This window comes from Pimephales promelas, chromosome 2, assembly GCF_988280905.1.
Source record: "Pimephales promelas chromosome 2, fPimPro1.hap1.1, whole genome shotgun sequence".
In the NCBI taxonomy this organism is placed as follows: domain Eukaryota; kingdom Metazoa; phylum Chordata; class Actinopteri; order Cypriniformes; family Leuciscidae; genus Pimephales; species Pimephales promelas.
Window position 1 is genome coordinate 31,613,713 of NC_142770.1, and position 27,843 is coordinate 31,641,555.

The 27,843-nt window shown below is 38.5% G+C and overlaps 2 protein-coding genes across 2 annotated transcripts in view; both read left to right on the forward strand.

Moving 5' to 3' along the window:
- The window catches only part of LOC120488318 (NACHT, LRR and PYD domains-containing protein 3-like), a 239,598-nt gene that overhangs the window by 58,524 nt on the left and 153,231 nt on the right, over positions 1-27,843 (forward strand). The window lies entirely within an intron of this gene.
- LOC120467718 (protein NLRC3) lies at positions 8,721-16,173 on the forward strand. The gene is made up of 4 exons (XM_089121969.1): positions 8,721-8,813; positions 9,063-9,258; positions 9,350-11,267; positions 15,999-16,173. The coding sequence occupies exons 2-4, from the start codon at positions 9,225-9,227 to the stop codon at positions 16,171-16,173; spliced, it is 2,127 nt and encodes a 708-aa protein (XP_088978095.1). The 5' UTR covers positions 8,721-8,813; positions 9,063-9,224.

Below are 27,843 nucleotides of genomic sequence, written 5' to 3' on the forward strand. Positions count from 1 at the left end.
TAGTAGACTCAATAAAAGAACGATAAAACAAAGTCATCAAAGTAGAGTCAACCTGGAATTTAGATAATTTTCTAAGACAAAAAAGACGCTGCTGGCTTTTCTTGTAAATTGAGTCAGTATTTTTCTTAACTCTTTCCCCGCCAAACACGGAATTTTCCGTGTTTAATGAAAAAACGCATCTGCGCCAAACACGGAATTTTCCGGGTATCCGTGTTTTAGGTGGTATACGGTAAGGAAGACCCACGCGCATGTCCTGAATGATTGCGCAACTCTTTGATCAGAGAAACAGATTGCAATCGTCTCAAACAGTGGAGTAGTGAGAATGTATCAGACAGACAATGCAGAGGTATATGGCTGAAGTACTGGAGGTTAATGGACTCGGAGTCCGATCACTCTTTATTTGATAATTCTGAATCTGATCGGGACGAAGTAGTCAGTGAGAGAGATGCACATGTTCATGCTAGCCATGGACGTGCCGCAGATAGATCGTATAATATTATGACACTATAATATTTATGTGTGTGTGCAGGCATTTATGTGTGGCTGTCTAAATATGAAGGTGTAATTGTCAAATTATTTCTCTCTTTGTGCACATTTACCACATTGTAATATGTATTTGTGTATGTGTGTGTGTGTGTGTGTGTGTGTGTGTCTAGGCCTGTTTATTGTAATTCCAATTATTCATTATTCACAGGTAGAACACAGAGAGGCAGAAGTTTTATTGCAAAAGTTACATTTACCTTACATCCTGGGAAATTTGATATATTTTACATTTATTTTATGTTTTTAATTTATTTTGGAAAGTTTTAGATATGAAGGAAACAACATCTGAATGTATTCTGCTTTTAAATGCACTTGTTTGATAAAAATACATTTTTCTCAGTTTTTTGTCCAAAATGTTGTGTTTTTGACAAAACCTACCTCTGTTCAAGAGGCAATAAAAAAAGAACAGATGAAGATAAAATAAAAACGTTTTTTTTGCCAAAAAGCAGAGGCTCAGATCTTTATTTTTATATATATCATCTTCATATATTCATGGAAGAAAATATTCAGCAGGGGCATTCAAATTTAGCGAAAATCGTCAAAAACCCTGGCGGTGGCTGGCAACTTTTTTTTAAAACGCTGGCGGGGAAAGAGTTAAATGTCAATTTATTGTCGAGAAAAGTGCTTAAATATTTATAAGACTGTACCAATTCGACTGTCTGACCATCAATCACTGTGATGTAAGGAAGACAAAAAGGGAGTATTGGAGATCATTTTGTAATGAAATAGGGCGAAGTACTCCAGTAGAAGAGATATGGAATATGATTAAGAAAATGAGAGCAATAAGTAAGTAATTTGAATTACCAGTACTCAAAATGGTAGAGGAGGTGGCAGTAACAGATTAAGAGAAGGCAAAAATGTTTCGAGATGAGTTTATTAAAGTTAACTCCTCTAGAAACCTGTGTGAAGAGAGAAAGAAAGTTAGAGAAGAGATGTTAAAAAGAAATCCGACAGTGAAAGACAGAAGGGAAGTTTTGAACAGTGTATTAGATGCTCCATTTGAAATGGCAGAATTAAAGAGAGCATTAAAAAGAGTGAAAGAATCTGCAGATGGGCAAGATGGAGTAAGCTTTAGTATGATCAAAAATGTAAGTGAAAAAGCATTGGGAGTAATATTGGAGTTGCTAAACAGGATATGGGTGGAAGGAGTGTTACCTAAGAGCTGGAAAGAGGCAATAGTTATTCCCATAAGGAAGCCAGGTAACGATCATAGTATTCCAACAAATTATAGACCAATAGCACTAACTTTCCAGGTATATAAAATAGTGGAAAGATTGATTACAGACAGGTTAATGTATTATTTGGGAAAAGAGAAGTTGTTATCTATAAATCAGAGTGGATTTTGTGGACTACTGGACCCAGTAGTTTGCTTAGAGACAGATATTAGAAAGGCATTGAGTAATAAAGAGATTGTGATAGCTGTGTTTTTTGACATTGAAAAGGCTTATGACATGGTGTGGAGAGAAGGGTTGTTACTGAAACTGGAAAAGAGGGAGAATGTATAATTGGATCAAAGAATTTCTGGAAGATCGATCAATTAAAGTAAGAGTGGGAGAGTGCATATCATCAAAGGTATGTAAAAGGGGAGTGTCATTAGTCCATTGCTTTTTATAATCATGATAAATGATGTATTTAAGAGGGTGGATAAAAATATTTGCAGATCTTTGTTTGCAGATGATGGAGCTCTATGGTTCAGAGGGGGGAATATAAAGTATGTTGTGAGGAAAATGCAAAATGCATTGAAAGAAGTGGAGGAATGGTCACTAAAGTGGGGATTTAAATCTTCAGTGGAACAAACTCAGGTTATGTTTTTCACGAATAAAAGGATTGACGATGAAATAAAATTAAAATTGTATAACATCAGTCTAGAACGGGTATCCAAAATAAGGTTTCTTGGAATCTGGTTCGACAGTAGACTCACATGGAAAGAGCATATTGAGAAGATAGAGCAAAAGTGTAAAAGAGTGTTGAATATAATGAGATGTGTGGCTGGCACTGAAAACCATTTATGTAACGTTAATTAGATCAGTAATTGATTATGGAAGCGTAGTATATGGATCAGCAGCAAAAACTCACTTGGACAAATTAGAGGGAATTCAAGCAAAAGCATTAAGGATTTGTTGTGGATCGTACCCATCTTCTCCTGTTTCAGCGCTGCAGGTAGAGGTACTGTAGGAGATATGCCTCTCAAGTTAAGAAGACAACAGTTAAATGCAGTATACTGGGCAAATCTTATGGGACAGGATAAATCTCATCCTACTTTAAGGGTATTAGAGCAGTGCTGGGAGTATGGGAAAAAGAAGTGTGATAGTTTTGGATGGGTGATTGGTGATTTAGTAAAAGAGTTGGGTATTAAAGAGCTAAAAATTACTCCAAGAGTGGTGATACCAGCTGTCCCTTTGTGGATAATGCCACAGCCAGAAGTTGATTTAAAAATATTAGAAATCAGGCAGAAAGAAGGTCAGAGTGAAAGAGAGGTAATCCAGGTAAGGGACTCCTTATGGTTAAATTATGGACATAAAGTACAGGTATTTACGGATGCATCCAAAAATCCAGACAATGAGCATCTTTTGTTGTTCCAAAACTACAGATATCCAGGAAAACAAGAATATCAAATAGTCTATCAGTTTTCACAGGGAATTAGTTGCAATAATGATGGCATTGAGATGGATAAATGAGGCAGGATTGAAGGATGTGGTTGTATGTTCAGACTCTAGTTCTGCTCTTATGTGCATTGAAGCACAACAGTCAAATACAAGACAGGATAGAGATAGCACAAGAATTATATATGTTACAGCGGAAAAGAGTGAGAGTAAAATTCATGTGGGCACCGGCTCATGTTGGGGTAAAAGGGAATGAGGCAGCAGATAAAATGGCTAAACAAGCATTGCAAGAGGACAGAATAGAAATGGATATAGCATATAGTAGAGATGAAATTAAAGCAATAATTAAATATCAAATAAAACAAAGATGGCAACGAATGTGTGGGAAACAGGAATTGAGGGAAGAAGTATGTATGCAATTCAACCAAAAGTGGGGAAAAAGAGGTTCTCGGGTGGAAGTAGAAGGGAGGAAAACATAATATCAAGACTTAGAATAGGACATACGGGACTTAATAAAACACTGAAATTAATATCCAAGCATCCAACAGGACTTTGTGAATGGTGTGGAGAGGAAGAAACAGTAGAGCATGTTATCATGTATTGTGAAAAATATAAAGAGGATAGAGATAAATTATTTGAAGAGATTCAGAGAAAAGAGGAAACGGACATAACTTTGAGAATAATATTAAAACCAGAACAGGAAAATGATAATAGAGAAGCATTATTTAGATATTTAAAAAATACAGGATTAATTGACAGGATTTGAAAGGGGGGTTTTTTTTAAGCCAAATGAGCTGAACACGCAGCGCTGGCTATGTTTATATAGTGGGTAAGAACGGGAAATGGGGCTTGAAGTCTCTGGATCACGGTAGGTGGCGGTAATGCACGAAATCGATGCGACTCGCCAATAAAAGGAAGAAGAAGAAGAAGAAGAAGAAGAAGAAGAAAACTAAAGCAACACCTGTCCACACCCAAACCTGTCGCTCACTGGAATTGATTTCATCTATGATTCAGAAACATGTCTACAAATGTCGATTTAGCACAATACCAACCAAATATAAGACTGCAAGTAAGTTTATTACATTCTCCATTACAGTCATTATTTATTATTAGGAACTTCATATTGTAAATTAAGCGAGATTTAAATGTGAAGTTACAGAAAGCTGTTCTTCTGCTACTCTGAACAGAAGAAGAATCTGACAGAAATTACAATCTTTTGAAGTTAAAACACAGAAAGTTTTATTGAGAAACGTTTGTTCAACACGAATATGTTTCTAAAACGTTTTCTCCCATTTCCTCTTCCGTGTTAGGCTGTTGTTTTTGTAATGTGAAATCGAAAGTATTTTTGAAGCAGACATTTACAGTAGACAGACAGATGAAGCCTAACGACAATCAACAACAATCTGCTGTTATTAAACTGAATAGATAATATATCGATTTGAGTTCAGTTTTCCAGCTCAGTGTACATTTCTGTTCCCCAATGAATTCATATTTAGAGTCAGTTAAACTCATTAGCCTAAATAATCAAAAACTATTTTATTTGATAGATTGTTTTTGCTGTTGTTGATGATAAGTCTTTATTCTTCAATAAGATGTTGTTGATGTGTGTAAATGTTGTGATTTGCAGGTGATGCTGAAGGATTGAGTGTTTTCTGATCAGTTTTCAGGGTCAGTTTAGCTGCAGTATGTCAGAGGAAAGAGGAAAGGACTCTCTCTCTCAGATGAGTCTCTCAGAGAAACACAGGTGAGACTGCGTCTGTTTTCACACTCTCACTTTAAACTCCACTGGACTTTGTGTTTCTCTGTCAATAACACAACTTTAAACATGGCTCTATATTTGCAAATCTTAAAGTAACTCTGCCAGTGTCTATAAAGCCCTGTTTGCTCAATAGAAAATATCGCAGTTAATAATTTGTTAATAACCTTCTAGACGCTGAATTAATCCAAATAAATTACTTTAGTTTTTAGATCATAAAATTATTTATAGACATTAGAAAACAAATACACTTAATTCAATTCAAGTATGCTAACAAAACTGTCACACAGACATTTCTGCTCTCTATTCTGTCAATAATCAAAAACTTAAAATGTTATGTTAAATTATAGTCAAGTATCTTATAAATCCCCAACATGTTTAATCTCACTCATGTATATTAAAGAAATTGTTAAGCCTAATGTGAGCCAGTAAAATGATGGTTAACTATAAAACTGTTAATGGGCTCTATGCACGGCGGTATTTCCAGTGAAGGTTTAAGGATGCTCAATAACTCCCGCCGATCGTAGAGTCCAATGCAATACCAAGAATTTATATTGAATTTTATACTCCATGGTTATAGTAAAGAAACATTAGTCACATAAACAGATAAAACAGACCCTTAGTTGTGCTTATGCTTCTTTTTAAAATTATATTAAATAAACATAACTATATATAAAATTACATCTAAACCTATGAACGTTTCATTTCAAAGACGGGAGGAAAGGAAATTTTGAAGACTCTGCCATAATCCCGTTTTCCTCAGTTTTCCTCCACTTTAATCTCCCCAACCGGAAACAGACGAGCATCCTTATGTCAAATGCGGAACTTATGTGTGCATATAGCCCATTGTGTGAGTGTGTGTGTTTCTGTGGAGGATAAGATGAAGACACAGATGTGTTTCAGACACAGTTGATCCTCCTTTACTAAAGTGTTTTCTCTCTCTCTCTGTTCTTTGTGTCATCAGTGTAAGATCAGGCTCACATGTGTCCAGCTCTGTGTCTCTGAAGAGTGATCACTCTAAAGGTGAAGTACCAAACTTCAGTGAGAAAACACCATCATCTAATAAAAGGTATTGTGTGTGTTCAGAGCCGGATTAAATAAAAGGACTACACTAGGCAGACTGCATTTTTTTGGGCTCCCCTCTATCTATGTTATCTATGAATTGAAATCTGAAACTTTCAAAAGTTACTAATTAAAGTAGCTTTTACATAGCCAAGTCTTTGGTTACAAATTGGTTGTTTGTATGCCAAAATAAGTCATGTGTTGTATATTAAACAGTCTATCAGACTATTTTCTGATATTCATTATTCATACGTACACGGAGCTATATTAAATGCTATTAAATTATCCTCATCTTATCCATTGGGAGTGTCATTGTTAAGGCAGTAGAACCAGTAAATAACCAATAAGTGTCAGTAAACTATGTAAACCTGTTTTCATTTAATCAACACATTTAAGATTTTCAGCAAAATACAATAGCTTACAACATTTATAACTGTTGTAATTAATAGCAAACATGAAGGCAAACATGACCCCTTCACATTCATCAAGACCAGTTAGAAACTGTCTAACAAAAAATAATAATAAATATAAGGCCGAAGATTTAAACTATGGAAAACTAAAGGTATTCAGACTATTAAAGACTTGTGTATGGATGAAATACTTCTTACATTCAAGAATTGTGTTATAAACACCAGATTCCCTCAAAACATTTTTTTCAAATATTCACAGCCTAAAAGTTTTATGTCTTCCAGGTCTACAGATATTATGTACATTTCAAACTGTCAGGAAATAATTGGAAAAAGAGGTGAAAAGGGCCATTTGTCAAATTATTATTTATCTAAAGAGTCTGCTGTAGACAAATTAAACACATGGAGGAAAGACATTCAAGACAAGAAGAAATAGGGGAATTTGAATGGACTGAAGTAGGCGCAAAAACAAATCATAAACACGCAGATTAAATTATTACAGTATGGTGACAAAGGTTTATATAACACCTGAAAAACTCAATCATATGTCTAGCAATATTCCTGATATTTTTACAAAATGCCAAAATAATAAAGGAACTGTAACTGTCTATGGGAATGTTCTGATATGCACAAGTTCTGGAAGGATGTCATAAACTGTTTGTCAGATTTTTAATTTGAGGGGGGAGTCTAGACTCTTTTTTTATTTTATTATTATTACATTTATCTCCTAAAATGAATGCTCATTCATTGCATTTTTACAATGGGGTAATTTTGTTCTTAAGAATTTACACAACACAAGGAAGCTTGATTTCAATCTTTGAATAAAATTGAAAAAATAGAATATAGATAGCCTACATATAAAGAGAAAAGTTATTGCTTAGGTCTGACACCAGTTTTCAGAAATAGTCCTACAGAGACTGAATAAAGTAATCAAATGTAAAATAACACTGGGTAGTGTTTTAGTCCTGAAAACTAAATTAAATACATAGTATATTATTCCTGATTCCTTAAAATGAAAGCCATTTGTTGAATTTGACAACCAGATTAATGACAGACCATGGCTGCTGTCACTGAAGAGCTTGTGCACAGATCCTGTAGCCACTAACATAATGTCACGTGCGATGTATGCTTATTTAAAACAAGATGTTTAGAGGATACACACCAGTCACCAAGACTGAAATATACATAATTGTCGCATGTTTTTGGCTGTTAACGCGATATAATCCACGAAAATAACTGTTGTTACCCGCGAGCGTGTGAGGCGGCTTGTATGTGTGCAGAAAAAAACATCTCTCAGACAGCGCGCAAGTCTACCAAATAGTTCAAGATCGCCTGAATGTTTAAACTGGTAAGACTTAAGACGTGCAAAATGGTAAACTGTAGTTACTCATGATGCAATGCTGGCCCATGCAAATGACTCTCATGTGAGAGATGGTCGCACACACACACACATGTCTGAGCGCAGTAACTTTCCCACTGTAAACTCATGTTCTACATATCAAAGGAGGTCTGGATATATAAAGAAATGCAACGGAGAGCTCAGGGCTCTTTTCTGTACTCAGATTAGCCCGTGTGGTTTAAGGTCTCGTGACTCTCAGCTCACGTAGCATACAATGTTGGGTTCACATCTTTTCCTCTTATTCTGGACCATTTGATTATTTGGATTGATGATCTTTGAACTGATTGGTAAATTGACATTATACATTTAGCTGACATAATAAATTGTTATATTTGATTATTCTAACAGATTTTGACTTTATTTTCATTAGAGTTAAAAGGAATAGTCAAACATTAACATGTATTTAATGATGCACAGATATCATTGAAAAACCTTTTCATTTTATGGAGTCAGATGAAGCGAGTTAATACATAAGTTAAAATGTATTGCATTTAATAAAAAATCCCTTTGCCATGGGAAGAGACGAACACGGATGAAACCTTCACCTCTAATCGAATACCGCCATTGGATCGATTTAGCAGGCCTTACAAACCGTAGTTATAAATGAACAAATGCACAGCTATACTGCATTTAATTACTATTTGCAATATTAAACCTTTTCAAATGTTCTTTGTGTCATCAGTGTAAGATCAGGCTCACATGTGTCCAGCTCTGTGTCTCTGAAGAGTGATCAGTCTAATGATCATCCACCAAACTTCAGTGAGAAAACACCATCATCTAATAAAAGGTATTTTGTGTTACTCATTTTGTCACGTGTTGACTGTTTAAAAGTTGTATCAGTGAATACCAATCCTGAAATATGTTTAGATCAAATATTTGTCAGAATTTTCACAGCTGATGCTTATTTCTCTTTCTGTAAAATATCAGTTAGTATTTTATTTTACTAATATGATTACAGGCTTCAATATGAGACATTAGACACAGACCTTCAGACTCACAGGAAACACAAGAATTTCAAAGACAATCTTCTTGGGATCTTCCAGGTAGGAAAACATTTTTATAAAAGTTTAATATTTATAACAAACAAATATGTTATTGAACAAAGAAATTTAATTAGGACTTATTTTTCCTTTTAAACACATTTTAGCACAACTTGGTTAGCATGTTATTCTTTTAACTGGATTTTTTAAATACATGGATCATAATTATTGAATAAATTGTTGATACCAAATGTAGATGAACAATTTGGCTTAAATTGTGTATTCTGCCTTTTCTTTTACTTTTTTTTGTAGGATCTTGAGAGGAAAATAATCACATTTCTGAAGAATGAACTGGAGAAGTTAAAGAAAATATTACAACATGAGAACACACAACACTTTGTGAAGGACTTTAATGAGAACAGATCCAGTATCAAATCAGCAGCTCTTGATCTCACACTACATTACCTGAGAGAGATGAAGCAAGATGAAGCTGCTGATGCTCTAGAAGGCAAGAGACTCGTCATCATCTGTCTGATTGTCTCTTATAAATGTAGAGAAAGTGAAGACTAAAACTATCTATTTTCTGTTCCTGTGTTTAGGTGAGCTGTTCTTCATTCATCAGCTGAAATGTGGCCTAAAGAAGAAGTATCAATGTGTGTTTGAAGGAATGGTGAAGCAAGGTGACTCCACACTCCTGAATAACATCTACACAGATCTCTACATCACTCAGGGTGGCAGTGAACAGGTCAATACTGAACATGAGGTGAGACAGATTGAAGTTGCTTCCAGACGTCATGAAGCACAAGAGATGCAGGTTGAATGCACACATTTGTTTGAAGCGTCTGAACAAGACGAGGAGATCCGAACTGTTCTGACAAAAGGAGTCGCTGGCATCGGGAAATCAGTCTCTGTGCAAAAGTTTGTTTTGGACTGGGCTGAAGGAAAAGAAAATCAAGATATCAGCTTCATATTTCCTCTTCCATTCAGGGAGATGAACTTAAAGGAGAAAGAAAAACTCAGTTTGATGGACCTTATAACTCAGTTTTTCCCAGAGACAAAAGGACTGAACCTTACAAGAAGGAATCAGTTCAAAGTGCTGTTCATCCTTGATGGACTGGACGAATGTCGCCTTCCCCTGAAGTTTGATTGTAATGAGACGTGGCGTGATGTATCGTCACCAGCCTCTCTGGATGTTCTCCTAACGAACCTCATGAAGGGAAATCTGCTTCCTTCTGCTCTCGTCTGGATCACCAGCAGACCAGCAGCTGCCAGTAAGATTCCTCCTGACTGTATCGACCGGCTGACAGAGATACGAGGATTCAGCGACACACAAAAGCAAGAGTACTTCAGAAAAAGATTCAAGGATGATATTCAAGCCAACACAATCATAGATCATGTTAAACAATCAAAGAGTCTCTTTATCATGTGCCACATCCCAGTCTTCTGCTGGATTTCAGCCACTGTTCTCCAGAACATTCTGGAGGAGAAGAGAAATAATGATGTGAGAAACACTCAGGCTGATGAGATCTCTAAAACACTGCAGGAATCAAACACTGAAGACACTCCCAAGACTCTGACACAAATGTACACACACTTTCTCCGCTTTCAGATCCAGCAGAGCCGCCGGAAATATGATGGAGAATACACACCAGAAGTTTCCTGGGATAAAGACGCCATCCTTTCACTGGGGAAACTGGCATTTCATCAGCTGGAAAGAAACAACCTGATCTTCTATGACTCAGACCTGGAAGCCTGTGGTCTTGACGTCTATAAGGCATCAGTGTACTCAGGCATGTGTACCCAGATCTTTAAGGAGGAAACAGGGATCGTTCTTGGTACCATGTACTGCTTTGTTCACTTGAGCATTCAAGAGTTTATTGCAGCCCTTTATGCACATCTGTTTCTAGACATCAACAAGACAAGTGTGTTTGATCATGAGTCTACAAAACAGGAAAACAGAAATGAAACCATGATTGATTTTCTCAAGACTGCAGTGGACAAGGCGCTGGAGAGTGAAAATGGACACCTGGACCTTTTCCTTCGCTTCCTCCTCGGTCTGTCACTCCAGTCCAATCGACGACTCTTACGAGGTCTGTTGACACAGAGAGACGGCACTGACCAGAGCAACAAAGGGAAAGTTCGACGACTCTTACGAGGTCGGTTGACAAAGAGAAACGACACTGACCGGAGGAACAAGGAGATAGTTCAGTGCAACAAGGAGATAGTTCAGTACATCAAGCAGAAATTAGCAGATAATCTTCCTGCAGAGAGATCCATCAATCTGTTCTACTGTCTGAATGAACTGAACGACCAAACTCTGGTGAACGAGATTCAGACCCACCTTAGCAAAGGAAGTCTCTCATCTGGTGACCTTTCACCTGCCCAGTGGTCTGCTTTAGCCTTTGTGTTGTTGACATCAGAGGAAGAGCTGGAGAAGTTTGAGCTTCAGAAATTCAAGAAATCAGACGAGTGTCTCATCAGATTATCGGCAGTCATTAAAGCCTCCAGAAGAGCTCTGTAAGTCTTTTATATATTTTGTCATGTTTAGCTCTCATCTGAAAAATGCATTTATCTCTATAAACATGAAGCTATACCTGTAAAGATGTGTGTGTGTGTGTGTGTGTGTGTGTGTGTGTGTGTGTGTGTGTGTGTGTGTGTGTGTGGAGACAGTTTATCACAATTTAAGACAAAATATTAAATATCTTGTAAAAATGTTTGTTTTGTATCATATGATCCACCAGACTTGTATGACTTGTTATATAGAATATTATATTATCACATACTCATACTTGAGGTAGAAAAAAAGGCATATTTTATTCATATACCCAAACTGGGGGGAAATAATGTAATTTGGTACAGAATAGATGTTATTTATATTGCCAAAACGTAATATGACATTTTGAAAGGTTATAGATAAAACATTGAGATTTTTATAATACAGGCTACTAAAATAAAATACCTACATCTCACCACATCATATACTAGTTGTCCCTCAGTTTCTCCCAGTAATTATATATTTAAATGCTTATTTCTTTGAGTACTTCTGTAGTTTAAAGGGTTAGTTCGGTATTTTACACTTAAAGCCCTGTTTTAAGATCGTTTCTGATGAAATAGAACGGTTAAGATTGAAATTTGGACAAATGCTGCTGTGCCGAGAATTTTAGGTTTGTGTTAGCACCCTCCACCTACACAATAGCCGCGTTTCCACTGCCGGGCTAGGGCTGGGCCATAGCTAACAGCGAGCCGGGCCGAGCTAGTGGCCTCGGGCCTCAAGCACCGGGCTTGCGTTTCCACTGCCGGGCCAGTAGCCCCACAGCGCTGCCCCAGACCCCACCCCTAACACGCCTTTCAGGATCAAACGTCATAAAACCCAACCCATTTCAGCGGGTATTATGAATTAATTAATTTTTTTAAATTAGGAAGATAGCATGTATATTAACTCAACTGCCGTAGTGGCTGCAATAGTGTCCCGAGACCAGTACAGGCGATTCTCCATTTCAAGTAGCGATTTTTTTGCGCGATATAAGTAGGGCTGCGGGCACGTTTTCAAGTTATTCATTAATCGTTAACCGAGGCCCATCGGTTAATACTCGGTGCATAGTGTGCGCGCCGCAACCTCGAGATACAGAGTAAATTTTTAACACCTTTAATAACTGATTGGACCCCATTTGAAACGAAATTAATTTATAGAAATAAAACGCAGCAAGTACGGAGCAGTTAAAGCCCCATTTCCATCACCCTTCAAACTGAAATTGCCAATTGAAAATAAGCAAAACGTCCATTTCACAAAAACTCCGTGTCTGCAAATAATAATAATAATAATAACCATCATCATCATTATTGTAACATTTTATTAGGCTGCATATGTAGAAGACGCCTTTATCCAAAAAAGGAACAGAGCACAAATAAACACAATATTTTTGACAAATATCAGCGCATATCCAGTGTGTGTGGAGCACGCACTGATGGCTGCGAGACGCCCATGTGAACAGTTTCATTGCATTTCTTTCAGTGGAAACAACTTAAAATACTCTTTAATTTCTGGTCATACAGAAAATAATAATACATTATTCGCAAATACATTTATTTATAACAAGAAAACGTTGTGCTTTAACAATTAATCAAGGCGCGCTTCATGATCTCCGTGAACTGAAGCGCGAGAACTGAAACAGCCACCGCATTCGAATTTGTTCGTTTTAAATTGGACATTTAAAGCTTTAGTCTACAGGGGTTATATTATATCCTTTGTAGATTAAAGCTTTAAATGTCCAATTTAAAACGAACAAATTCGAATCGAAAGCCAATATCTTCTATGTTTATGTAGCTTAATTTCTCTCTAAATGTGCATCCGGAGATGGAGATATGTTTTTAGCCGAAAATCATTTAGAAAACAATAGTTTATTAATAAACAATTAATGCCTCGTTATTTTATATTATTTTATTATCAGACACATTTATTATAGCCTATAAATCACCCATAAATCCCCTTTCTGTAGGCTGTGGTTACGGCTCTTCTCATTCAGCACTGCGGGGAAAATATCATTTCCAGGTTCTAATTTGGCCTCAGAAAACCAGTAAAATATATTTTTTTTTCATATTAATTTGTCAAATATTTTAAATGTTTAAGGGGCAAAAAAATCAAACAAATATCTGAAAATTCGTCGATATGAAAATTCGTCGATATGTAGCCTATATATTGTTGCGCAGCATTTGGCATATCCTACAGTTCAAATTAAAATGTTATGCAATTTTAAACGGTTAATCGGTTAAACATGGACACCCTTATGTGCATCTTGCTTCAGATCATAACATTCCATAACACCGATAAACTCCGCCTTTTACCTTGAGCACGCCTCTAGCCCGAGCTGGCCCCCTCTGGCCCAAGGTATTCGACGGGCCAGAAATCCTGGCCGTTGGCCCTGAGGAAGCCCCGATCAAGCCCCGGAAGTGACAGTGGAAACGCGACTGGCCCTGGCACGCACTAGCACGGCCCGGCCCTGGCCCGGCAGTGGAAACGCGGCTAATGGTTGTCTATGTGCACTGGAACAATCATTCATAAAACGCATTAAACTTTAGTTTACTAAGACGTGAAACTCATCGAGGGGTCTGGGGTGTTCACTGATATGCTCACACAAAAATCGCTGCAAAAGATGCTTTCCAACTGGTTTTATTGTAGTTTTTGCAAAAACAGTATTGCAGTAGACATACAATTTAAAAGAAAAGAAACACAACAAATTAAATGTATTTTGCTATTACATTATATCTTCATACAAGAATAAAAATTTTGGCCAGCTTTCAAATACATTTAATTTAAGTTTAAATAAAACTGAAATAAAAAGCTTTTATATTTAGCTTTAAAGTGCCCAGATCAAACAATCATGCTAAATGAAGCACTTAACCACCAGTCAACCTGGTACTTCATACTCTTGTGGTGCGCGCACAGTCTTCACTCGGACCCACTCTTCAATCTATCGCCGTTGTGGAAACTCTTTATTCTTTCCAATGAAATCACAAAATAAAATGCACACAAACGTGTCCCTGCTTGATATAGACTGTAACCACTGATGAACATATTCGGTTTTGATGAGAGAGAGGAAAAAACTATATAAATTCAGATAAGAACCCGTAACGTCTGACACGCTTGGCAAAAGATATAGCACTAGACCATTTAAGAACTCAAACAAAATATGCGGATCGACGGATTCATTTACGGGTTGAGCAGAGAGGCTGCACAGTTTGAACAGCGGGCAGCGGCCGCACACCAGTCCGCCGGATGGTAAGAACTTACAATGTGTCACTATTATCAGACCGGCCCTCACGGTCTCAACTCTACGACTCTCCCGATTGCCACTCCGCCCCTGCACGCCATTACAAAATATAATATGGTGGGCCGTTATTGGCGTTAGTTTGCTGCGTTAAAGTGAGACTCTTATCGAGCGATAAAAACATATTGCCGTAATCTATTCTCAAAGTTGGGTTGGGAGCTGGGTCCATATTATACAAGCTATGATGACTTTCACCTTGATATTTTAGCGCAGATGTATACCTAGCCGATTTAATACCATATAGTGGGTCCCATGAGGTGCGACTGTATAATGTAGAGAATAATTAGTAAAATGGAGAGAAAATATAAATCGGGCGCATTAAAAGGAAAAGAACGAGATAGTCTTTGTGTTATATTTAACATAAACTTACTTGGCTCAACAAGTGACACATTATTACATATGCATTCATCAGATGTATATTTTTGTACGGTTTTAATTTTAAAATGACTTGGTAGCAGAGAGCCCCTTGATGAAGAGTTTAGCTCCGCCCCTGCTCATCTTACAAACTACCTGTGAGGTTATTTATTTGGGTATCATACATATTCTGAATGCCTTCAATGCCTGAATGCCTTCATGAATTCAAATGAGCCATTTTAATATAGATTAATTCCAAGATTACCGTGAGATTAATCTAGATAAAAAAAAAAAATCTATGCCCACCACTAAGGCATAAAAAAAAAATGTTCGGTTCCAGTCTCCAACCGACCCTGTCAATTTATGTGTGACCCAAATTTATTTTATGAGCTTGGGGAAGAAATAATACAAATGAAGTAAATACACAAATAAAAACTTTGAGACATACTTGAGACAATTTATGTTTTTGTACAGCACCGTATTTGTATAGCATGTTGTCTCCAGCAATGCTAACAAACGAGGCACCCACAGGCGTTAACACATCGTTGTTGTCATGTAGATGCACTTGGAATATACATTGCCTTATCTTCTCTGAAAAGCGACACGCATTCAGCTGACATATAAACCACACTTTAAATAAACGAAAAAAATATCCAGTGATGAAGTGTTTTCTGTGATGACACAAATCTTGTGGGATGTCCTTACTGCCAGGATAATATCACAACACGCACACATCCGATAATGAGACGTCCAATTCGCAAACTGACTCATTTGAACCGATTAATTTTAATGAATGGTTAAAGCCTTCCTACACTGAACTCAAAAAACATTTCATTTTTTTCAAACATGCTTCATTTTGTCTTGGAAATTTGTCACTGTATAAAAAACACTATTGTTGAGGAAATTGTAGTTTTTAAAGGTAAATGTTAGTTTAACTCGGCCTCTTTGCTGTATATGCTGTTTATGTAAAAAATAAGTGGAAAATTTCATTAATATTAGTATATAGAAAATGTATTGTATAAGTTCATCTAATATAACATCTAATTCTATGTTGTGACTTTTGTTGTAGGTTAAATGATTGTAACTTAACAGACAAAAGCTGTTCATCTCTGGCTGCAGTTCTTGGATCAGATACCAATCTGAAAGAGCTGAACATGAACAATAATAATCTGCGGGATTCAGGAGTGAAGCTGCTCTGCACTGGACTGAAGAATATAAAGTGTAAATTGGAGATACTGAGGTAAGTTGAGCCACAGGAGTCACATGACTAGAGTGAGGTGCGATGACTGACAGGACGATGCCGGAGGCAAAAGTGCAAGATAACTTTTGTGAAAAAGATCTTTTATTTATTTGTTACAACGTGGGTATACCATATTAATCCTGTCATTGTGCTATTTTATTGTTGTTGTGTATAAATGATTATTATGCTCTTAGGGCTAATTAATAACCGGTGGCAACCACCAAAGATTGTCAGATCAGAACAGTAAAGGATGTCCGTTTAGGAGGAGCCAGATGCACACACCACTCACAGACCACCAGGGCTGGATTAACCATTAGGGCAACTGGGCTCTTGCCTCAGGGGCCCATGACATCTAAGGGGCCCTGGGCACCAGGGGCAGAGTGGCAATCGGGAGAGTCGGGAATTTCCCCTGTGGGCCGGTTGTGTTTCGAGGCCGCGAGGGCCGATCTAAACAAATTTATTTATTGCAAGTTGGCCATGCGCACTTGGGGCCCAATTTTTTTTTTTACTTTTTAGAGAACGGAGCGTATATTTGCACTAAGTGCCTGTCTTTTTAGCAAAAAGAAGCTTGTCAAGAAATAGCTACGGTGGCGCAGGTCGTAGGGCTTGAAGCTTTTGATGCTCTCGACCCGAGTTCGAAACGGCCTTTTTCTGAACTCTCTCTTCTCCCACACATATGAGATGTAAAATGTATACCCTAACATAAAGGTCTCTAGCGCTATATTTTGCCGACAAACTAAAATCGAAACCATGATATGGCTTTGTGCCTTTATAAAACAGCACAAGACTTTAAAGGAGTAGTTCACTTTAAAAAAAAAACGTTTGCTGATAATTTACTCACCCCCATGTCATCCAAGATGTCCGTGTCTTTCTTTCTTCAGTCGAAAATTAAGGTTTTTGTTAGGGATGCACCGAATATTCTGCCGCCGAAAATTTTTTATCACCGAAATAATACGGCCGAAATGTTGTGATGACGCAAACAGAAACCGCGACCTGCACGTGCTTGTCTGAAGCAACATGTCTGCGGTGTGGACGTATTTCAGTGTATCTGAACCCGCGATGAGACGGAAACCTTGTTTATCCACCTATAAACAATGCGTGCCGCCATGACGACCACTCCGGTTCCGAGCGGGTCAAGAGCGGTGCGCGCGCTGTCTGTGGAGACACGCGCTGCGGAGGCAGGCGAAAGTATAAACAAGGCAGCGCGAGTCTCCACAGACAGCGCGCGCACCGCTCTTGACCCGCTCGGAACCGGAGTCGTCGTCATGGCGGCACGCATTGTTTGGAGCAGGAAACAATTAAAACTTATAAATTAGACTCGCGCTGCGGAGGCAGGCGAAAGTAAACAAGGCAGCGCGAGTCTCCACAAACAGCGCGTGCACCGCTCCAAACGGTCGAGGCGTTTATACTTGACGCGCTCTCCGTTGTAACTGTTACTATTCCTTGAAACGACAGGGGTCGACTTAAGCAACTGTCCTCTAACCATCAGGAATCGGCGAGAAGAAGACAGATAAATACATGACAATGTTTATTTTTTAGTATTCCACCACCAATACAAAAATAATCATGTAAAGTAAAACCCAGTAAACCCTGAGATTATTACTTGTGACATTACAAAAAAAAATATGTATATGGGAACATGTATAGAACTAAATTAATGCTCTCTTAAATATTTTCTACATTCACTAAAAATGTTTCATTAAGTTTCATGTACATTTGTATTAAACATGGACCATTGTTCATTTAAAAAGGCTTTTTATGCTATTGTATGCTACATTTTTTAAAATGTAACTAATTTAGACCTGCAAACTGGGTGCTAGTGATGAGAAGTTTGCGGTTGGCTTTGTTTTTGAGAGAACATTTCAGTTTAAAACCTTTCTGCAGGCCAGTAGATTATTATTTAGTGCACACATGAGTGGGGTCAAGTTAAACATTTTAGTTTGAATTTTATTTTATACTGTGCATTGTGCTAAATATATATTTGCATAATTTGTAATTGATTTATTCTTTGAAAATGTTATATTAATTTATGCAATTGCAATGCCTTGATTTTAGTAAAGTTTGCACAGTCATAGCCATAAATGCAATGATACTAATAATTGGCATAATTTCTTTCGGTGTTTCGGTTTTCGGCCTTGGTTTCCTCTTTTTCGGTTTTCGGTTTCGGCCAAGAATTTTCATTTCGGTGCATCCCTAGTTTTTGTTGAAAACATTCCAGGATTTTTCTCCATATAATGGACTTCAATGGGAACCAAACGGTTCAAGGTCCAAAAGACACTTTCAGTGCAAACTGTTCAAAGGGCTTTAAACAATTCCAGACGATGAATAAGGGTCTTAACAAGCGAAACGATCACTCATTTAAAAAATAAAATAGCAAAGTTTAAGTTTAAAAGCTCAAATGGTTGCCTCAGATCGCACTGTGCAAACGCATGTGACTTCAGATCCTCAAGCCCCACTCGCGGCATTATTTAGAAGAAGGAGTTACAGGTGTTTCACACACACTCCGTGTGTAGAGTGTATGCGTGTTGCAGTGTGTATGCAGGAGCCGCGCTCGTTATTGCTTTCACATGTGCTGCGTTTGAGCGCAACTGATCTACGGCTGTACCACAGTCACATTTATTCTCTATTTTTTATTTCAAATCAGTATTTTAGCATACATCTATTGTGTTGCGTTGTTGAGGTAACCTACAGTGTAGATCTCTGCTCTGCTGTTAATCACGCACCGCTCCTAGAGCGCACACTGTTAATAAACGACAACAAACAAAGTTAAGTCTGACACAGAGAAAGGGATTCGTCTTTGGGAGAAAAAGAAGAAATGACATTTGGAAAAACTTTCATTTCATCATGTGTGTAGGCTACTTCTAACATGTTTGGTTGGTAAAATATAACTATGTTGTAAATTCAATTCAGAGCGTCTGCTGTGTCTGGAATGGATGTATTCTTGAGTCTATAAGGTAACAATAATATAAGAAGATAATAAGAAGATAAGATTGTTTGAAATGGGTTTGGCTAAAAGAAAAATTTGGTTTCGTCTATAGGCTAGCCTACTACTAGGTAGGCTACTTATATTTTGACAGGGTTAAATAAAATTGCCTACTAAAAAGAGGCTAAAATACAATTTTCATTGACTAAAACTAGACTGTCTTTCGTCGACTAAAACTAGATTAAAATGTCATCGGTTTTCGTCGACTAAAACTAGACTAAAATGTCATCGGTTTTCGTCGACTAAAACTAGACTAAAATGTCATCGGTTTCCGTCGACTAAAACTAGACTAGACTAAAAAGAGTATGAACGTGACTAAAACTAATAAAAACTACAATGTCAGCTTGACACAAAGACTAGACTAAAACTAAAATTAAAACAGGCCGCCAAAAACAACACTAGTTTCATCCACCACAGAAACGGTCTCATGTGGAGCACAGGGGATGCTGCGGCCATGAGACCCAGCAGCCTGCGACAAGTGCCCGTGACGTGGGGCAAACATGTCAGAAGACTGGAAATCCGGGCAGGAGCCAAACAGGCCTGCATCAGAACAGAATCCAGGTGCATCCCTAAGAAGACTGCATAGAGCTGGGGCAAGAACACTCTTCTCTGTGTTCAACCTCAGCCTGAGAGACTGAATGTGACGAAGAACAATGTCAATGTGAACAATGTGAGTCACTAATTCTCTGGATTTGGCTAAAAGGAGCCAATTTTCCAGGTAATTGAGTATACGGATGCCCTGGAGCCGCAATGGGGCCAGATCAGCATCCATACATTTTCAATTCAATTCAAGTTTATTTGTATAGCGCTTTTCACAATACATATTGTTTCAAAGCAGCTTTACAGAAAGTGCATTACAGAAAAGTACATGGAAAAATACATTTAGTTAATCATGTAATATTAAGGGCATAACAAATCGCCAGCGTTGAGTCGTCTTTTCACAGGCGTTGAGTCATCTCTTCACATGCGCTTTAGTCTTCTCATCGCAGGCATTGGGGCATCTGAAGTCTCCGTGTGCGGCTGGATACAAACTGGAGCTGACGAACGCCATTTTTCTCTGGACAAGCGTCCCGAGAGAACAGCAGAAAGGCAGATGGGAAATAAATAGCATAGCTGATGTTCATAATGATTTCCACTACACGGGAGTAGATGTTAAAAACCACAATCTCACAAACTCTCCGCAACCCAACCATACGTGCCCACCCGTTTGACTAAGGCTGTCGAGCCCCACTGTCGCGGTAATGCGCTTCAGTGGCAAAAACGCATTCCGTTTAAGGTTCCGTATGGCATACCACCTACTGCAAAAAACTATATCTGCCCAACCACCCATCATTCACGCAATACACACAGGAAAGTAATGACTGTAAATACTATGCAACCTATACAAATAACCCACAGACTCTTCAAGTTTTATAGTATTAAATGCATTCGATCTGATTCAACTGAGGAATAAAAGGTAAGCATTATCTGAATGCTTGGCTAAATAGATGCGTCTTTAGTTTTAAAGTGGGACAGCGAGTCAGAGCCTCGAACCATATCGGGAAGGCTATTCCAGAGTTTTGGTGCTAAATGCGAGAATGCCCTCCCTCCTTTAGTGGACTTAGATATCCTAGGAATGACCAGAATTTGACCTCGAATTTAGTGATCTTAAAGAATGCGGTGGATTTTAGGGTGATAGAAGGTCCATTAAATACACAGGAGCTAAACCATTTAGGGCTTTATAGGTCAATAGCAATACTTTGTAATTGATACAGAACTTAATAGGTAACCAGTGTAGAGATGATAAAATCGGTGTTATATGATCATATTTTCTTGACCTAGTAAGAACTCTAGCAGCTGCATTTTGCACTAATTGTAGCTTGTTTAATGAGGATAGAGGACAACCGGCTAATAAAGCATTACAGTAATCTAGTCTTGAGTTCATGCATGCATAAACTAACTTTTCTGCATCAGAAACAGATAGCATGTTACATAGCTTAGCAATGTTTCTAAGGTGGAAAAGGCTGTTCTTGTAACATATGAAATATGATTTTCAAAAGACAAGTTGCGGTCTAGTATAACACCCAGGTCTTTTACTGTAGCGGATAAAGTAACAGGGCATCCGTCTATATTAAAGTTGTATTGTAAGAGGTTTTGTGTGTAGTTTTTTGGACCAATAAGTAATACCTCCGTTTTATCTAAATTTAATAGCAGGAAATTACGCATCATCTAGCATTTTACATCTTTGAGGCACTCTGTCAATTTAGATGAGTTAGTGTTTTCATCTGGTTGCGATGAAATATATAATTAAGTGTCGTCAGCATAACAGTGGAAATTAATTCCATGTTTTCTTATAATATTACAAAATGGCAGCATATATATTAAGAATAGCTGAGGGCCTAACACTGATCTTTGCGGTACTCCATAGTCTACTGATGTTATCTTCGATTTTACCCCATTTAAACAGACAAAATGATAACGGTCCGATAAGTACGATCTAAAACAGCTTAATGCCTGTCCATTAACACCAGTGTAGTTTTGTAGTCGATCCAAGAGTATTTTATGATCTATAGTGTCGAATGCAGCGCTAAGATCAAGTAGAACTAGTATTGAAATACAGCCTTGGTCAGAAGCTAAAAGTAGATCATTTGTAATTTTAACTAGCGCAGTTTCTGTACTATGATGCGGTCTGAATCCTAGATATCATTTTCTTGCAAAAAAGAGCACATTAAGATGTGACAGCGCGATTGAGAAGAACCTCGAAGTATTCCTTTCACCATCCGACGACATCCCCAGTTGGGGTCAACAGCTGCCCACCTCCGCTGTAAACAGCATAGGTAGGGCACTGCTTCCCTCTTCTGAGGCGCCGGACAGTTTGCCAGAATCTCTTCCAGGCCAGCTGATATTCCTTCTCCGTGGCCTCACCGACCTCCTCCCAGGCCCGAGTTTTTGCCTCCACAACCACACGGGCTGCAGTCTGCCTTGGTCTGCCAGTACCAGTCAGCTGTCTTTAGAAGTCCCACAGGCCAACCAGGCACGATAGGACTCCTTCTTCAGCTTGACGGCATCCTTTACTTCCCGTGTCCACCACCGGGTTCGGGGATTGCCCCCTCGACAGGCACCGAGACCATAGGTCCACAGTTCAGAGGAGCCGCTTCGACAATGGAGGTGGAGAACAAGTTCCACTCGGACTCAATATCTCCAGCCTCCCTCAGAATCCGGTTGAGGCTCTGCCGGAGGTGTGAGTTGAAGATCTCTCTGACAGGAGGCTCTCCCAAAGGTTCCCATCAGACCCTTACAGTACGCTTGGGTCAGCGGAGTCTGTCCAGCTTCCTCCCCTGCCATCAGATTCAACTCACCACCAGGTGGTGATCAGTTGACAGCTCCGACTCTCTCTTCACCCGAGTGTCCAAGACATACGGCCGCTTGTCAGATGAAATAACCACAAAGTCGATCATCGACCTATGGCCTAGGGTGTCCTGGTGCTACGTGCATTGATGGTCACCCTTATGCTTGAACATGGTGTTCGTTACGGACAAACTGTGACTAGCACAGAAGTCCAATAACTGAATAACCGTTCCTCCTAATCATGCCCCTCTAGGTGTCACTGTCGCTGCCCACGTGAGCATTGAAGTCCCCCAGTAGAACGATGGAGTCCCCAGTCGGAGCACTTTCCAGCACTCCTCCCAGAGACCCCAATAAGGCTGGGTATTCTGTACTGCCGTTTGGCCCATAGGCACACACGACAGTGAGAGACCTATCCCTGACCTGTAGGGGCAGGGAAACGACTCTCTTTTTCACCGGGGTAAACTCCAACACATGGCGGCTGAGATGGGAGCTATAAGCAAATCCACACCTGCCCGTCGCCTCTCACCATGGGCAACTCCGGGGTGGTGCAGAGTCCATCCTCACTCAAGGAGTGTGGTTCCAAAGCCCAAGCCATGCGTAGAGGTGATCTCGACTATCTCTAGGTGGAACCTCTCAATCTCACGCACAATCTCAGGCTCCTTCCCCGCCAGCGAGGTGACGTTCCACATCACTAGAGCTAGTTTCCGTGTCCAGGGATCAGGTTGTCTAGGCCCCAGCCTTCGACTGCTGCCAGATCCTCTCAGCACTGGCCCCTTATGGTTCCTCCTGCAGTTGGTGAGCCCACGGGAAGGCGGCCCCACATCGCTCATTCGGGCTGAACTTAGCCAGACCCTGTGTGGGGGGGGACCGGCCACCAGGCACTCACATACGAGCCCCAATCCCGGGCCTGGCTCCAGGGTGGGGCCCTGGCTGTGCCATACCAGGCGACGTCACAGTCCTTGTTTTTCTTAACTCATAAGGTTTTTTTGAACCACTCTTAGTCTGACCCGTCGCCTAGGACCTGTTTGCCTTGGGAGACCCTACCAGGTGCATATAACCCCGGACAACATAGCTCCTCGTTCGGGAACTCAAACCCCTCCATCAATTTTTTTTTCCCAAAATAAATTCCGTACTTAAATCTTTAAATGCCTTTTTCTCAAAATTATTTTTTTGTCATTCTCCAGTATCTCAGCCTATGTAGCGCCTATGTACACCAAACTTTTCAGTTATACACTTGTGTATTCTGAAGATGTTTTCAGAGGGATTTGTTAATAAATCATTACTAGTCTGATTTATGTGATATTTTAATAAAAAAAAATATGGCGTAAATCAATTTTTTTAAAGGGTAACTAAACCCCTGGTCAGAGCCTGACTTCACCCACTGGTAATATTTGAAAATTGCTGAAAAAGTGGGCAGACCCCAGCAGAGATAGAGGGGACGAAATAGATGCTAAAACACTCTATCCTGATTGTTTTCAATACTCGCAATTCCAACTCCTGACTCCCTCCAGTGGTTTTGACGAAACAAGCTGGTTTTTATACTGCCGCTCGTGCCAGGAGCATGGCGAGCTGAAACCTGCGTACGTCACGAAGTGCGGAACATCCAATAGGAAAATTCAACTGCAGTAGCCAACGTTCAACCTGAAGAGGGCAGGACTAAGACGTTTTTACACCAGATATTGTAGAAATGAAAAACTTTATACACAAATATCAAAAAAGTTACTCGAATCAATGACTGGTATTAATAAAGATCCATTCTTACTGATCATTAACTAAAAAAAGTTAGTTAAGCGTTTAGTTACTGGAATTAGTTTAGTGTTTAGTTACTGGAATGGACAGTATATTTTGACTTCCTATGTAATTAAACTTTTTTTTTTCATCTTGTGCATAAAAAAATGAGAAAAAAAATTGCACCTTGTTTTATCAGATCTATTTACCGAAAATATATGCATGCACATATTTAATGAGATAATGCCTAATTTGCATAATTAAACATACAAATTTCAAAAACTTAATACAATACAATTATACTATTTTCTGTAATACAATTTTTTATATAGTTTTGTAAGTAATCAACTGAGGAAGTTTCATAGTGATGTCTATTATTTAAAAATTGTACCCTATTCACCTAGTGTCTCGCCTTAAAAGTTGGTATTTTGTAAATATATATATTATATAATATATATACAGTGAGCCTCCAATATATATTTGCTCTGAGCCTTGTCTATCGATCAAGAAACTTAATTTCCTTATTTTGATTGCCTACTTACAAAAAAAGCTAAGGGAAAATGATCCAACGACTGTGCAAGATAGGCAATTTGTCGACCATTTTGATATGCAAATTAGAAGGTAAAAAACTAAATTTCACTTGGGTACCAGTTTGTTTTTTTTTGTTGTTTTTTTTTTGGACTCAGCACCCTTGAAATATGTAATAAAGGTCGGTTCCCGACTTGTACCCATAATTGCTCCTCACTTTCACTTTTTGGGTACAATCCATCTAGACTATGATCCAAACGCAGACTTTATTAAGAGGAGAATCCAGAGACAGGTACAGGGACACATGCAGTGGTCAAAACCAGGTAAGCAGTCCAGATCAGCAATAATACAATGCAGGGATAAGGCAAACGGGAAGACCAGAGACAGGCAGGAACCGTGAACCTAGAAAACCCTCGGAACAAGAAACCAGGAAAACGCTCAAAGCAGTCAGACACTTACAATACTGAGCCCCGAACAAAGGAAAGACTCAGGCTTAAAGAGACCCTATCATGGATTTTTGAAAATGACTGTTCATATGGTGTGGAATATAGCTCTAAGGGAATGAAAACATCCTGCAAAGAATTATATCTGAAAGTGCACCGTATATAAAGTTATTGTCTTTCAAAAGTGAGAGTCGACTCTGAATCTATGAAACGAGTCATTAGCTGGTTCGTCGTGACGTAGATACATATTGGCCGTGCCGAGTTACTGCGCGCGCAGACGGAAGTGTAAACTTAGTCTACACATTCAAATACTTCATCATAGCATCATGTCGAGAAAACATTGTGTTCTACAATGCAAAGATAGTTCAGCCACTTTGTTTTCATTTACCAGGGACGAGCATGTGAAGAATCAGTAGTTAGAGTTCATATTTGCAACGATACCACAACAGTATAACTAGCCCGATTGTGTTCTCATCATTTTAATTACGAATCGTTCAAAAACATTAATGAATTCAAATGTGGATTTGCAAGCGGTTGTTCCTGAAGGAGGGCTCAGTAACTTACTTACCCAGTGTATATGGATCAGCTTCCTCCTATGAATCACAACCTGTAAGTATTATTAATAATTGTTGCTTTTATGGGTTTTGAACGGTTTTGTAGCGTCGGGCGCGAGGAGGGAAGGCGCAATAACTGTGTGTGTGTGTAAGTTACGCTCAGCGCAGCTTCTAGGTCTCCAATGTCAATTTTTTTTTAAATATGTGAAATGTTTGTCGCTGTTATTGGAGGTGTCATAAAGAATAGAGCGTCTTGTAGTACTGCAGTGCTTTATCAATATGTTTATGCGTTATGCTAATAAACAATAACTGACTGGGTCTGTCGTCTGACCATTCACCGCCGATTAGCATCATGAAAAGGAGTGGCTTGGAAAAATGAGTCGTTGTAGGAATCATTTGGGAGTCGGCAGCAAATCAGTTAAAAACAAAAAATTATAGGACAAATAAAGTGTTTTTTATTCTTGCATGCATGTTAAACTGTTTTTGGGAACTCCTAAAACAAAAATAGGAACATTTCAAATGCTATGATAGGGGCTCTTTAAATCAGGGCTCAATCTACAACAGGTGCAACAAATAAACCATAATCAGTCCAGGGTAAAACATGAAGGAAACAATAAAGTAGGAAGGAGTGCCCCCCAGAGGCTCAAGCGGGCACTCCAGACGCAGATCGTCACAGCGGCAAAATTCCTCCGAAGGAAACCTAGAGATGCGGTAAGCGATGGAGAAATCAACAGTTTTCTGCTCAATACGGGTCATATCGCGTCAAATATTGATTTAGGGACAGACGTTTTTTTATGAAGCAAATAAGAGACATAACTATTTAAAATTTAACAGCCACTGAATACTTAGTTTTGAAATATTTTACTTTGAAAAACATTTGTCTAAATTTATTTGCTCTGAATTCACCCTTTTGAAATTATTTTACGTTGGAAACTATGTGTCTGAATTTATTTGTTTCAAATTTACCTCTGAAATGTAAATAGGCCTATGAAAATTCTTGATTTCTATTTTAAAAACCTGATTTTGATTAATATTTTTTCAATGCTCATAAATTCAGATAAAAAAAAAACAACTTACAGAATTTCAGATAAAATACATTCAGGTTGATTAAATGAAAAATTAAGTTAAATATTCACATTGTAACATCCGGGCTACCCAGGATAGGCCACGCCCACACCAGGGGAGAAAAACAGTACAACCGTATCCATTGATTTGCATTGCGAGTGGCTGCCTCCTTGTCATTTATGACTTCTAACAAAAAAAAAAAAAACAATGTTTAAAAGCTGTTGTGAGACAAGGAGTAGAGCAAACAAGCCAAATAACCCAGAAATTGTTTTTTTTTTAAGCTGATGGCTACTACTCTGAGAAGCACGCCCATAATTCATAATTTTAGTCGAATTTGATCAACCTGAATCTATTTTATCTGAAATTCTGTAAGTTGATTTATTTCATTTTTTTGTATCTGAATTTGTGAGCATTGGAAAATATTCATCGAAATTCAGGTTTTTAAAATGGAAATTTTAATAGGCCTGTTTAAAGGTGCAGTATGGGATTTTTAGCGACATCTAGCGTAGGGCTGTAGTCAACCAAAGAAATCCTTAGTCGACCAAAGTCTTGTCCTGCGCAACGATTAGTCGACTAAAAAAAAAAAAAAACGTGATGTTTTGATTAAACATTTTTTAAACAATTGTCATTGAGCATTTATAAAACAACAACGAAAAAACTATAATAATAATACAATTCTTTGAAAATTAAGTGATTTTTTTTAACTGCAAAAAGTGAAGAGCTCTGTCCTAGGTCTATAGTAACAGTCACAATCGCGCACCTGACCACACCACACGCCAGTGTTGTAATCGAGACCACCTCACTCGAGTCCGAGTCGAGACCGAGACCAGAGAGAGTCGAGTCCGAGTCAAGACCGAGTCCAGAGAGAGTCGAGTCCGAGACCAGAGATGGTCGAGTCTGAGTCGAGACCGAGACCAGTGAGGGTTGATTACCTAATTTACTTTTATTTACTTAGAGAAATCCTTTTTTTTTTTTTATTGAATTTACTTAGAGTTTAAAAAATATGATCAGTTTAGGGTAAAAAGGCCACATAGTAGGTGGTGTTA